General features: G+C 40.9%; 1 protein-coding gene across 1 annotated transcript; it reads right to left on the reverse strand.

The window, feature by feature from the left end:
• On the reverse strand, positions 1 to 2,388 carry LOC121795759 (G-type lectin S-receptor-like serine/threonine-protein kinase LECRK3). The gene has a single exon (XM_042194352.1). It carries the CDS (start codon positions 2,386 to 2,388, stop codon positions 1 to 3), a length of 2,388 nt encoding a protein of 795 aa, XP_042050286.1.
• Positions 2,389 to 13,938: the final 11,550 nt, after the last annotated feature.

A 13,938-nucleotide genomic window follows, 5' to 3' on the forward strand; every position in this document is an offset into this window, starting at 1 on the left:
TCAGAGAAGTTGAGAAGAAGGATCCGGAGGCGGCGGGACTTGAGCTGAGCCCTCTAGCATATGAACAACTCTCTTCATCTGTGGCCTCAACTCTGGATCTTCTTGAATGCACCACATTGCTATCTTCACCATTTTCTCAAATCTCATCATCTCTTCATCCTCCAGTTCCACCACCATCTCCGCCACTGTCCCGTCGCTGCAGCAGTCATAAGCCCAGTCGCTAAGAATTCTCTTTCTCTCATCCTCAATCTCCGGCTCGAAGTTCTTCCTGCAGCACAGCAGCTCCAGCAGCAGCACCCCGTAGCTGTAAACATCAACTTTGACGGTTATAGGCATGTTTCTGAACCACTCTGGTGCAACATACCCTCTCGTCCCCCTTATCCCCGTCGTCGTCCTTGTCTGATCGGACTTTAGAAGCTTGGCTAATCCGAAATCGGATATCTTTGCAGTGTGAGCATCGTCCAAGAGCACGTTCTGAGGCTTGATGTCGCAGTGTATGATCTGCGTGCTGCAGTCTTCGTGCAGATAGCAGATTCCTCTGGCAACCGAGAATGCAATTTGCATTCTCGTGTGCCAATTTGGCTTCAACTTGTTAACGAATAAGACGTTGGCGAGAGAGCCGTTGCTCATGAACTCGTACACCAGAAGCCTGTTTTGGCCTTCAGCGCAGTATCCCAACAATTGGACTAAGTTCTTGTGGTTGGTCCTGCTGATTGAACTCACTTCGGCTTTGAATTCTTGATCTGCATCATCTGCCATTCTGGTCAGCTTTTTCACCGCGATCACCTTTCCATTCTCTTCCAACAGAACCCCTTTGTATACTGTTGAGTAAGCGCCGTTGCCCAGCTCTAGGCGGAATCCATCGGTGGCTTCTTCCAGCTCCTTGAAACTGAAGCACCTTATGTTCAGTCCGGGATAAACTCTGCTGCCTTCATCCTCCACCTTTTTCGATTTCTTCCCGACCAAAAACAGCTTTGATGCAAACAGAACTACGTTGAGAAACACTGAACTAGCCAACAAAACAGCACCGGCTATGATCAGACCTAACCTGTTTTTCTTCCCTGACTTACTCCCGAGAGGATCCGGAACGGTGGCGTTTCTGGCCCTCACCTTTATCAAAGCCTTTCCATCAACTCCGGAATCGATCTTCCCGTTAGAAAGAGGGAATCTCTTCTTCCAACAGTCGGCGTTTCTGTATATAGCAACATCACAGAAACAATCAGTGAGGCACTGCTGTCGGCACCAGTCCTCCGAGACAGGGCTGAAGTGTGCATAATCGGAGTCGGGCCAATCCGCATCAGGCATTTCCTTGAACACGAAGAAATCACTGTCCTGCAATTCAGCGTCGCATCTATGCGGAAGGAAATCCTTCTTGCATCCACTCCACAAGTCATTAGGATCGATGGGAGAGTAGTCCAAGGGGCAGCTGCATCGTGGCCGCTGATCGTTTCCCATGGAGCAGAGACTGTTGAGACCACAAGCACCGCCGCCTGTATCCTGTCTTACTTGAGTGCATAAATTCGAAGGTAAGAAGTCCTGAACGGACCACGCCCTCGGCCGCCCATCAGTCCAGTTATCAGACTTGGGATATACATAATGTCTTAGAACGCCGTCGTATTCCAGCGTCAGCCTCTGGTAATACTGTGTTGATGAAGCTCCGAGGTTCGAGAAGAGATTGCTGAGTAGAGTCCCGTTTCGCGCAACGAGGTTAAAGTATCCGGTTTGGTTGAAGATGAGGCGGAATCCATCTCCCACCGTCATTGTGGCCAAATACGCTCTGATGATGTCGTTCATGGGGAAGTTTCTAGTGTACCACACAAGATTCCCATCGGTCTGCAGCGTGAACAAGAATCTTCCACGAGAGAAATTTTTGTCGGAGAAGCTGGAGATCAGCTCTCCGCCTTGGTTGAGTATCTGGGTTGGGAGTAATGTGTCGGTGGGCTGGTCGAAGGTCTGCCACAGGTTTGCTGAAGCAGAGGAGAAGAGCGCGAAGTTGCCGGTGTCCAGCATAGCGGCGTAGGAAGCGGCGCTGGACTCTGCGGCCCAGATCTGTCGGCCGCTGGGATCGTTGAGCTGGAGCCTCCCATTTGCTGCAAGCTGGACCCGTGAACCCTCTGGGGCCAGATCGTCGCGATTGGCGGACCAAATGATTGTTTTTTCTGGTATTTGATGGAACCAGATGGCGAGCAAGTAGCCGCCATTGGGTGCGGTCTGCTGGAATCCGAAAGCAAATTCAGAAGAAGGCGAGAGCCAAGTTGAATTGGCAGAGTTTGCAACGAGGGACGACCCAAGAGTTACGTTGGTGCGTGGTTGTGCAGATGCGAGGATTGGTAGCACTAACATGATAGTGATGAACATCATGTCCGTTCCGCTTGGCAATGAAGCCATTTCTAGAGAGTTTTTTTTTTTTATAATCAGAGGAAAGAGGAAGATGAAGATGAAGATGAAGATGAAGATGAAGATGAAGATGATTTTTATTAGAGATGCGTCGAAGACTTTTACTGGGACTTGGTCTTGAGTCTTCCTCTTTGTGATAATGGTCCACAACCAAAAACATTTGACTATATTGTCATTCTAATTCAATACCGTAGTACATATTTTTATATAAATTGTCTAGTATTGTTTTATTAGAGCATCCCCAACGGCGGCCGTCTCGATGGACGTCCGCCATTAGGCAGCAGAGAGGCGAACGCGGACGTGCGTTGCGGACACCGGAGTTCCGCGGCATTCCGGGGACGTCCCGATTTTTAATTAAAAAAAACTCAATGTATACGGCTCGTTGAACTTCATTTCATTCGCACCACTTGTTTTAATGAGTTTCTCTATCTTTACTTTCATTTCTTTTGAAGATAAATGGAGCACCACGATAGTGATTCCCCCGCCACGAGCGAGTCACAAACGCCGACTTTTCCAGTTAGAGTTGGGGGAAATGCCGGCGGAAGTGCACCGATGTCCGAGATGATGCCCAGAATGGTGCCAATGATGCCCTAACCTCAAATGGCGGGGATGATGCCCGGGTACTACAATATGTACCTACATGGATTTATTGTCTAGTGATTCCCCCAGAGTACTCCTCTGGAGACTCAGTTCACTGGCATTGAGACTTTCTCTTTTGAGGAGTTGGGGCTATCTCCGGTCAGGGAGTCTCCCACTGAGATGCCACCGGCGACAGGGAGGATGCGGAAGCAAGGGAGAGGGAAGGGCAAGGGCACTACCTCGTCCTCGCCTGCGGGGAATGAGGGTGGGGCGGGGCCGAGGAGGAGGGAGATGAAGCCGGCGGGAGAAAGAGGACCATCTGGAACATAGGGGAGTGTGTTGCGCTGGCGAAAGTCTGGATCAGTATAGTCAAGGATCCCTACGTCGGGGCTAACCAGCATATAGATAGAATGTGGTGGTGCATTAGCCAAAGCTACCTCCAATTCAAACCGCCAGGTGGGAAGCCTCACGATGGAGAACAATGCCGGAAACAGTGGTAGCGGCTGAGGAGGCAGCTCAGCTGATTTGTCGGCATCTACCAAAACAACCTCCGCACGACAACCAGCGGCATGTCCGCCGATGATGTGAAGCTTCTGTCTCACCAACAGTTCCCCGACAGTGAATTGGGTTTCAGGGAATTCAAATATTGTGAGGTCTATCTTGTGGTGAAGACTTCCGCCAAGTTTAGTTCGGGTGTTGAAGCTGGCTGGCTGAAGCGGACGAAGATCAATGCCTCCGGGGAGTACAGCAGTAGTGCCGGTTCCCACGAACTCCCTGATGCTGAGGCAGAGTTCCCGACCCTCAATCGTCTTCCCGCCGCCGTCGCCCGGTTGGGCAAGCGCCAGCGGGCCCCCGAGGTCCGATCGCCAGCTCCTTTGTTAGGGTTTTGTATACTAGAAATCACCTTTCGAGTGATTGGATACTGTAAAACTCTAATTGTTATTTTCCAATAAATGCAACAGATTATTTTTTGTCATAATGTTGTTATGTTTTACATTTAATGGTTGTTTATTGCATATTTAAATGTATAAGCAAACGTAACATAGTCTAAGTCTTTGTTTTAGTAGACCGGTTGTGGGCGTCGTCCAATTTAAGGTAACACGGTTAGTTCTAAACAAAGAAAAATAAGAATTTCACAACCTAGATAGGCCTAGACTACCTAACGTGAAAGGTTGCAATGTCAGTCCGATTATTTCTATGCCTTATTGAAATAAGATGACGTTGGTGTGGTATAGCACTGAATGGATCTAACAGCAACACGAGTCTTAATGCTATCTACTGAAAGACGAGGTCTTGATAATTAATTTCTTAATCAATGTACGTTAGCATTGAGCATACGATATTGAGTATCTACTACTTTGACTTACCAAAGGTGCGGGTTTTTCGTCACCCAACGATCCAGGTATATTGGGTAGGTAGTGGCGATCATTATCTAGCGGTGCTAGGATTGCTATTACGTTGAATCGTGCTCGAGGGGAGTCTCGTTTGATAACATCCACAAGAGGAGCTCGAAACAAGGTTTTATTATTCGGAACCTAGCTAGTTGGAGTTTAATTACTCCATGAATAATAAATAAAAGTTTCTTGCAAAGTCCACTCTTGGAGATTAAAATATGTTAATTAATTAAGTCCGTAGCAGACAATAATTAATTAATGGATGTTTCTATCTTAAGCGCGGGAAATAAATTAAATGCAATTAAAGGAAACCCGGAATACTTGTAATTTCGGATTTGGAAGGCAGTGCAATATTACTTCTGTAGTGGCTGCTTGTAATATTCCAGTATAAGCTTATATTAAATTGTGGGTTCAATGTAATTGGTAAAAAGCTAATTGGGTGAGGCTTGTTCCAAATTCTTCCTTATATCTCTGTCTGGGCCCAATATGTGACTTAATATAAATAGAAGAATAAAGGAGACAGAAAATAACACATTATTACTCTATCAAATTTTCGTCCCCCTCTAAGAAAGAGAGAGCTCGAAATTTTGCCTCCTCCATGAGCTGAGTTCTGTCTTCGTTATTAAAGTCCTAGTACGTTGGTGAGATTTGCCCACACAAATATCAGCGTATAGTCCGCGACACCAGTCAGAAGATCCAAGGTCGAGTATTGAAGATCTTCACGTGGAGACGGAGCAAGCCATCATCGATTCTTGATTGAATCAACAAGGTAAATTGGCTAATTTCGTAGTAAGCATGTTTTAGGGATTTTTATATGCTAAAGCATGTTTTAATTCAAGTTATGAGCATGATACATGTGATAACTACGCGAATAGAATTTGTCTAAATAATCTGCTAAATAGATCAAATTTATGTGATCATTAATTGCTGCACGCTTCCGCTGCCAACCCCTTCATCCTTCCCAGATCGATCCCGAGCTCCCCTCACTCGCCCGCATACAACAGCATCAGACCCTGATACACACCATGGAGAAGTGGTATGCAGCGACTGACCCCTTATACAAGTTGATACTGAAGGATGTCATCGATAGTATGCTGCGCGATTTGGGGATGACATCCCTGTCCATGAGTGACGCCGGGACCGGCCACGGGCACGACTGTACTGGCGGCGGGGACGACGAGGAGTGAGACTTTGTCGAAGTTTGAGGTTGTTTTTTTAACTATATATATATATTTTTTTAATAATTATGTATGTTTTTTGTTTTAAATAAAGTGGTTGCATTTTCTCCGTATTCGTGTCGAAATTTTAATTCCGTAAATTGTTTAATTTGGTGAATTTGTAAATTTTTATTATTATGGATGTCCGTCGGGATGTCCTTGGGGATGTCCGCCATTGTGCAGTGGGATGTCCTTATGACGTGGGAGGATGTGTTTTTGGAAAGTCCGTCGGGATGTCCGTCGAGACATCGGTCCCACTGTGGATGCTCTTAGGGAATAAACGACGACAAATTAGATCCCAGCCTAATCAATTATTGGCTAACTAAAGCTTCCTTCATAAACCAAACATAAAAGATTTTACAATAATTTAGTGATACTTTCATAAAGAACAGGTAGTCGATAACTGAAGCTGCAGGTTTTCATTACGCTGTGTGTGCCTAATTCTTAGGTCTAGAGGATTCACTAGAGCACATGGTCTAGGAGATCGTGAACCTTCAGAATACAGTCGTTGTTGTAACAACCTTGTCTCAAAACCTCAACCCTCTACACTATTGGTTAGTATAGGGAAGTCGGGATCGAATCCACGAGGACGGAAGGGTTGGAATGCATAGAGAGAACTTTTGGAGGGGTTTGGTTACTACCACGCAACATGAGGGTCGGGTTTTAAACTACTAGGCCTGGGAAATAAAATCTAGTCTATGCTAACTACCAGATCTGGAGAATTGAAAGTACGTAAAACGTAAATGCATGCATGATTTGTATCAAACAGTAATTTGAGAGTATTCGCAAAATTCCTGGGTCAAGTAAAAGAGTTTCCTAAATTAACCAAACACAAGGCAAGCAAAAGTAAACAGCAAAACAAATTACTCGAATTAGCTACTGACAGAAAGCTGCAACTAACAAACTAAAGCAGTACGACTACAACTACCGATCGACTTCATCTTCTCCAACAAACGAGCACTGAATGAACAGAGCAGAATGAAAAAACAGAGCATACCTCAAATCAAACGCCGAACACTTCAATTAAACAGAAAGCTATCAGATCTAAACTACTAGACTAAGTAAAAAAGCGGTAACATAGTTTTCCATGCAGATCCGAACACATGTATTCCAAATTCGAACGATTAACAGAAATCTAAGCTAGATCTACCAGAATCAACACCAAACAAATTAGATCCACCATTCTCAACATCATCCCAACTCCGATTCAACCCCAATTCGGAAATCCAACTCCGATCAACACCAATCTCAGCCCCGATCAACAAAACAATTGCGAAAAGCACCCAAAGCAAAAATCAGAGCAGTAAACGCCAAAATCAAACGAAAACAGAAATTTAAACTAGATTAAACATAAACTGAAATGAGTCACAAAGCAATCGCCGAATTTCCGGCAAGGAAATCGGCGAGGAAAGAGTTCGTGCATAAAGTAAATTGTTTCTTCACTCCTTCTCGGAGTGGTGTTACACCTTCAGCAGAACAAAAACAAATCACCACTAACTACCCCAAATCTCCATGGAACCAAGTGCGCGAGTGAGTGTGTGAAGAGTGAGCCCAAAAATACTAAGGAAAATTCTCTAACTTCGTGTCTTCCCCACTTTGTAAGCTTCTTGGTATTTATAGGCGTGGCTCAAATCCCTATGGCAACGGTCATCTTGATTTGACGATTGTACCCTCGCGGAATTCGCTCATTTTCTTCACTTTTCTTCTCTATTCTCTCTGCCCTGGTAATCGTCTTTCATTCCTGGATTTGACAGATTTTTCACGCACCTTGACTTATAAATGCATGTTAGCACCTTAGAAATCACAGAATTCATACGTAAAATAGATGCATGAAACGAGCCTTATCAATAACCTATGCAACGGGCCCTCCTATATATTCTTAGTAATAAATAATTTTGGGCCCAAGCCCGCTAATTGGAATAGTTACACCATTAATACCCAACTCACTTGTACTAGCAATCACTATCTAATTGAAACAATCACTAACTTCGAAATTTCTCTTTATTTTCCTCTCCTACGATAATATTGATAGTTTGGGTCTTTGTGAATGTAAGAGCATCTACTATAGGCGGACGTCCCCAATAGCCCCGCCCCCTTTTTTGTCCACAACCCCAATTTTTTTATCCACTGCCTCAAATTTTTGTTTCCGCCATTATAGGCGGACACTTCCAATAGCCCCGATTTTTTTTCGTTTATTTTAATTCAACTATAAGTAATTAAATTTATCAGACTATACGTAATTATAAAAAAATGGCTATAAGTGAAGAAATTAAAAATTAAACACTACATTTTCGTCGTATTAAAGTAGGGGAAAATTATACAACGAAAAATTAATCTATTGAACATCATAATAGTGTTCACACTGCGCTGCCACCTCCCCTACTACCCAAACTTCTTCAACCAAATCGGCCTGGAGTGTGGTATGTGCTGTGCTCCTGCACATATCACTGAAATGTTGGATCAAAATTGCTCCGTGGTATGCCCATCTGGATCGGCGCGGAGGCAACACCGTTACTTGTACTTGCGCCCTCTTCCGGTGCCCAGCGCTCTGCCGCAAATCCTTCATCTTCTATTATCATATTATGCAATATGATACATGTTAACATAATATTTGCGACATCATCTTCGTGCCAAACTCGTGTCGGGCACCGTATAATGGCCCACCGCTGTTGGAGGACACCAAAAGCTCGCTCAACATCCTTCCTAGCACCCTCTTGTTTCCGCGTAAAGTATTGTTTCTTCGATCCCACCGGTTGGCGAATTGTCTTGACGAATACCGGCCACCGATGATATATCCCATCTGCCAAATAGTATCCCCTACTGTACTGCGTGCAGTTGGCTACGAAGTTGATTTCTGGACCCTCACCCCGACACTCGTCATTGAAGAGCGGCGATGACTAAAGAACATTGATGTCGTTGTTCGAACCTGCAATGCCGAAATACGCATGCCAGATCCGCAAGCGGTAGTCAGCAACGGCTTCCAGAATCATCGATGGGTGTTTGCTTTTGAATCCAGTTGTGAACTGGCCTTTCCACGCCACCGGACAGTTCTTCCACTCCCAATGCATGCAATCGATGCTTCCTAACATTCCTGGGAAACTGTGGATCGAACCGTGCATATCCAGCAGTCTTTGACAATCATCAGGAGTGGGCTTTCGTAGGAACTCCCCACCAAATATTTCCCGAATCCCCTTACAAAACTGCCTAAGCACCGTGAGGCTAGTCGTCTCACCCATCTGTAGGTATTCGTTGAACATATCAGCTGGTCCGGCGTACGCAAGCTGCCGGATTGCAGCAGTGCACTTCTGAAGCGTAGACAGCCCGATCCGGGCAGTGCAATCACTCCGGAGGGTGAAGCACCGGTAACGCTCCGCCAAATTCGTCGCTATATGGTTGAAGAGCCGCTGCGACATTCTGAATCGCCGGCAGAAAATCTCGGGTGGATAACGGTTATCAACAAAGTAGTCCGCCATTAGACGCTGGTGCGCTTCGCTATGGTCTCGTTGGATGGTCCGCCGACGACTAGTCGCACGAGGGATCGCGCCCTCCGCCACTTCCGCCGCGCGCCGCTTTCCCCTCCTCGGCCTTGCCGCAACCCGTTAGGGTCAGACCCGAAAATCCGATGGGCTGACCTGAAAACCCGATAAAATTTCTATTGTTCTATTTGTTTGACTCCTAATTGGACAATTTCATTGATTATTTTTATAATATAGATAACTAAAAAAATAACATTCAATTTTATATTAAATATATAAATTATATATTAAAATTTTATTAATATAATAATAAATAAATAAATTAGAAACTTCTAATTCATTAATAAATATTTAAATTTGTAACTCATGTTTTAAAACATGCTTTAAAATATTTAAATATTAGTATTTGATCATGTTTGTGTTTGAGTGTAAGTATATATATCTCAAATTTATCATAATTAAATTTTTATATTTTATAACTATAACTAATTTTCGTCATTATTTATTGGATTGATCGTATGTTAATTTTATCGGTAGCAACCCGATTAACCCGTTGGGCCAGCCCGAAACCCGAGAGTTTAGGGTTAGGACTGAACTTTTATAACCTGATTAGCCCGCACCCGATTGACCTGCAACCCGAGTAGGGTTGGCCAGAAACCCGGTGGACCGTGCCGATTGACATCCCTATTTAAAACTAATATATACAAGTGTGACCTCTATTTCCCTAATTTTTTTCTACCCACTTTTCTTAACATTTCTGAAAACTCGTGTCACCATGGGACTCCTAATGGCGGACGGAGGGAGTATAATTGAGTGCCAAATGATACGTTAATACAAAACAACAATATTTCTCTCAGTTTGAGGTTATTTGATAGTATAACTTTTCTTTTACGTTGTCCACGATTAATTAGACAAATTGACTTTACTATATTTGGTAATGCATCCTACGCATTAGCTCATTTACATGCATTTCATTATAAAATTAATATAAAAAACTAGAGTAATATTGAATTCTACCAACTTTATAAATTCACTTTCCACTATATTTCTTAAAATTCGAGTTGAGTCAACTCATCTTGATCAATCATAGACGGATGGAGTATAATGCAAACAACATTAGTGGACAATGTAGATAGCGAATTGCATCATAGACTATCTATCTTGCATTATAGCGTTTTCACTGTAGTACATTATACAGTTGTTATTTTGAATTATACGTGACACGTAGCAACATGAACATAAAAACACGTTATAACTAGTACTATATAAGATTAGTTCATTTGCCCTCTAGTATTTGTATATCCTTAATTATACATGCTAGTGTATAATTTATTTACTCAACTAGTCCAACTTAAATGGTTTCCTGACTAATAATCATACATGCTGTTAGTAAGTTATTGTCGGAAAACCATTGGGTAGTAGGTTCAAGAGCGACTTATTTTATAGACTATTAACATTTATACTATTCGTTCTATTTTTCAATGTATTTTTAATTCATTGTATGTACATATTTCGTGCACGTATTTCATGTTATTTTGTTGATGGGTGTGACTATAGTATAGTAAAATATAGTATTCCTCCGTTCTAAGATAGTTGAGTTATATTCATGTTCAAGTTATCTTTTTTATGTTTTATTCTCTTCACTTTAACTTTTTAACACATCAATTTTTTTAATTTTGTGCCTAAGAAATGTCTCAACAATCTTAAGACGGAGGCATTATAATATTTTACCATGTTAGTCATTTTTTACCAAGAACTTTTTTTTCTTTTTAAAAGAGGATCAACAATGGTTCTCATCCACTGCCGTGATGACTCAAACCCCGACTTATTGGTTGAAGAGGAAACGTCTTACCAACTGAGTTGCGCTTCATTGTCAATCATTTTTTTACCAAGAATGTCACATGGTACAATGTATCAAATCTATTTGTGCGTTTCTGATCAACTACCAAATTTGATGATCTTATGAAATAGATGAATTGGGTAAAATTGTCCACTTATGTTGTTTTATTTGCATATTACATAAGCTAGTAGTTATTTAATTTATAGATTAAGATCTAGAGAAATTATAGGGATTACAAAAATGAATGATACCTAAATTAGTAGGAATCTTTTGAATTCAGTTTGTATTATGGAGTAAAAAAATTATTTTAATAGAATAATGGAGTCTATATTGAGTAATAATATCATGTCTAGGCTGACTATAAATTACTACTATCAAAAGCTAAATATCTGCTGGGTGATAATTGGTTATGTGTGTATAGCCACTCACGAATACATTTAACGTTTAGTATTATAATTATAAATATGATGTAAGCTGTAAATTAATATATACACTAACATGCATAAGATATGATGATTGATGCATACAAGATTTGGAGGCTAAATAAGTTTATTTTGGAACCATTTAGGTTGAAATGTTGGAGACTAAACAAGTTTATTTTGGAATCAGTTAGGGGGAAATGTTGGAGAAGGACTCTATCTCAACTTTTCATTATCCAAGTGATGTTTGCGCATTTTAGTTACGCATCATACATTGTAAGAATGCATATTTCCTATTTTGTTGAGTCAAATGTGAACTTTTATTGTGGGACTCCGCACAAGAAAATTAACGTTGGCCTTTGGGGGACACACGTCAAGACTTTTACTGGGTCTTGGTCTTCCATCTACCTAGATAATAGTAGTAAGAATAAATTTCAGTCTGTCATTCTAATTTCATTGTTTTATTAGTAAATATATACGATGACACTTTAAATTTGAAACTATAAAACCCATTAGTTTTGTTCATCTTTGGTTGTTTTTAAATTTAACTTGCAAAAATTATGCTCGTTGGCAAAAAAATTTGATCAGTAAGAACTAAATCAGGATGAGTGTATTTTTCAATTTATTTCAGAATAATTGTCATTAATGTCAATTTTACAAGTATTTAAATTGATATACTATAAAATTGGAGTAGTAACTTTTCAATTTTTTGGTCAAAAATAAAATTAATATAACAAAATCAAATATGATAGGTTAATAAAACCACATAATTTTGTAGAAATTATGTCAATTTGATTAACATTCTAGAATATTGGGAGGGAGAAGTGAAGACTTTTACTGGATCTTGGTGTTACATCTTTCTTGTGGTTAGAATGTATCACAGTCCACAGTCAATAGAAAAGAAAAATTGACCACAGTATGCAGTTGAATTGTGACGTAGTAGAGGTGCGGGTTGTGAATGCTCTAAACGATGAACTTTAGATACTTAATCAATTATTGGATTGCTTATTCCGCGTAAAAGCCTTAAATATCCAGTCTGTTCACTATAATCCGACAACGCTTATGGTTTATATTACTTTAATAAACAAAAGCTAGTCAATAATTGTAAACAACTGTCCTTATGCTGAGTCCATTGTCCTAATAAATAAGATTAGGCCCAAGCCCAAAGAATACGATAAAATAAAACCCATGTAAAAACTATAGAAATGGGAGGAGTTGTAAAACAAAGCAGAAAGCATCTTTTACCATTAGGCTACATTCTACTATGTTGTTCTTTTATTAATATATAGAGATGTCAGTTTAGACCGAATCACATGGATGAACTCGAATAACCTGCTAAATTTACAGGGCAGTGCTTGCTTAAAAAACACAACCCAATCAAAATTCGGGCTAATCGGGCCAACCAGAATGGGTTGACAAATTACTTTTTTTTATTTGAGGTTTTCAATTTGTCGGTGCAACCAACTCCAACAAATTTGCTAAATCACAGAATCCTAAGAAAGAATCAAATGATTCAGCTAGAAACAAATGATTGTGGCGGAGCCGTTGGCAATTGCTATGGTGCCGCCTAGTGCATAGGCAGAGGCGCTTAATTGTTGGGGAATAATGACAACAACCTTCATTCGTAGAGAGAGAATGGGGTACTATTCCAGGCAGTGGCGGGCGCAATAATTTTTTAGTGAGGGTCCAAATTCCTGTTAACAATTGTTACATATGGTAATATTTTAAAATAAAAAATGTTATTTTCAAATTATATTACTAATATACTCCCTCCGTCCTCAAAGAATATGCACTTTGGATTCGGCACGAGTTTTAATGCAAAATTGGTAAAGTATGAGAGAGGGGTAGAGAGAAAAAGGATTTAAAGTATTGTTAGTGGCGAAAGTTTTCAGAATTGAAAAGTGCATATTCTTGTACGCCAGCTGAAGAAGTTGAACTCAAACTCCAGACCCTCGGCTTGGAAGTTCAGCTGAACAACCAACTCAACTACGCTATGTGTTGCGTTTTACTTCTATTAATATAGTATAGATAGTCATAACGAAAATTGTTGGGGGTCCTTGGGACTCCCATGTCTCCACTTAGGTCCGCCCCTAATTACAGGGATAGAAAAGTAGACGAGGATGAAGTGGAAGAAGTAGCGATAACTAGGATTAAAAATGCCATGTAATCCATTCGGTTCCAATTTTGACCCGCCCGTGGGAAAAAAACAACGACTTCGTAAAGTTTATGATTTTTTCGTACCACTTTTATAATTTATGAGAAATATCAAATTTTAAAAAAAGTTAATGGTTTTAGGGATTAAAATCTCTATAAAAATATGCATGACAAACCCGATTAACATGTTTAAACTCGAAGGTTCAGGGTAAGATTGCAAACTTTTAACCCGAAAAAATGTAAGCCTAATTAGCCCGCAACCGGAATAAGACTAGCCCAAAACCAGTCAAACTGACCCGATTGACATCCCCGTGACAATTCATAAAGTCACTTTATGTTATCCCATATTTTCATCTCACACAAAAAATGTTAAAGAAAATAGAAATGGGCGGCGGCGTTTAATTAACTGTGGTTTTCTACAAAAAAAGGTGAATAATTTGGGGGTCATTAGTCCAAACATAG

Source organism: Salvia splendens, chromosome 3 (genome assembly GCF_004379255.2).
Source record: "Salvia splendens isolate huo1 chromosome 3, SspV2, whole genome shotgun sequence".
In the NCBI taxonomy this organism is placed as follows: Eukaryota; Viridiplantae; Streptophyta; class Magnoliopsida; order Lamiales; family Lamiaceae; genus Salvia; species Salvia splendens.

Coding starts and splice junctions, on each gene's coding strand:
- LOC121795759 (XM_042194352.1), bottom strand. CDS start 2,388: ATGGCTTCATTGCCAAGCGGAACGGACATGATGTTCATCACTATCATG.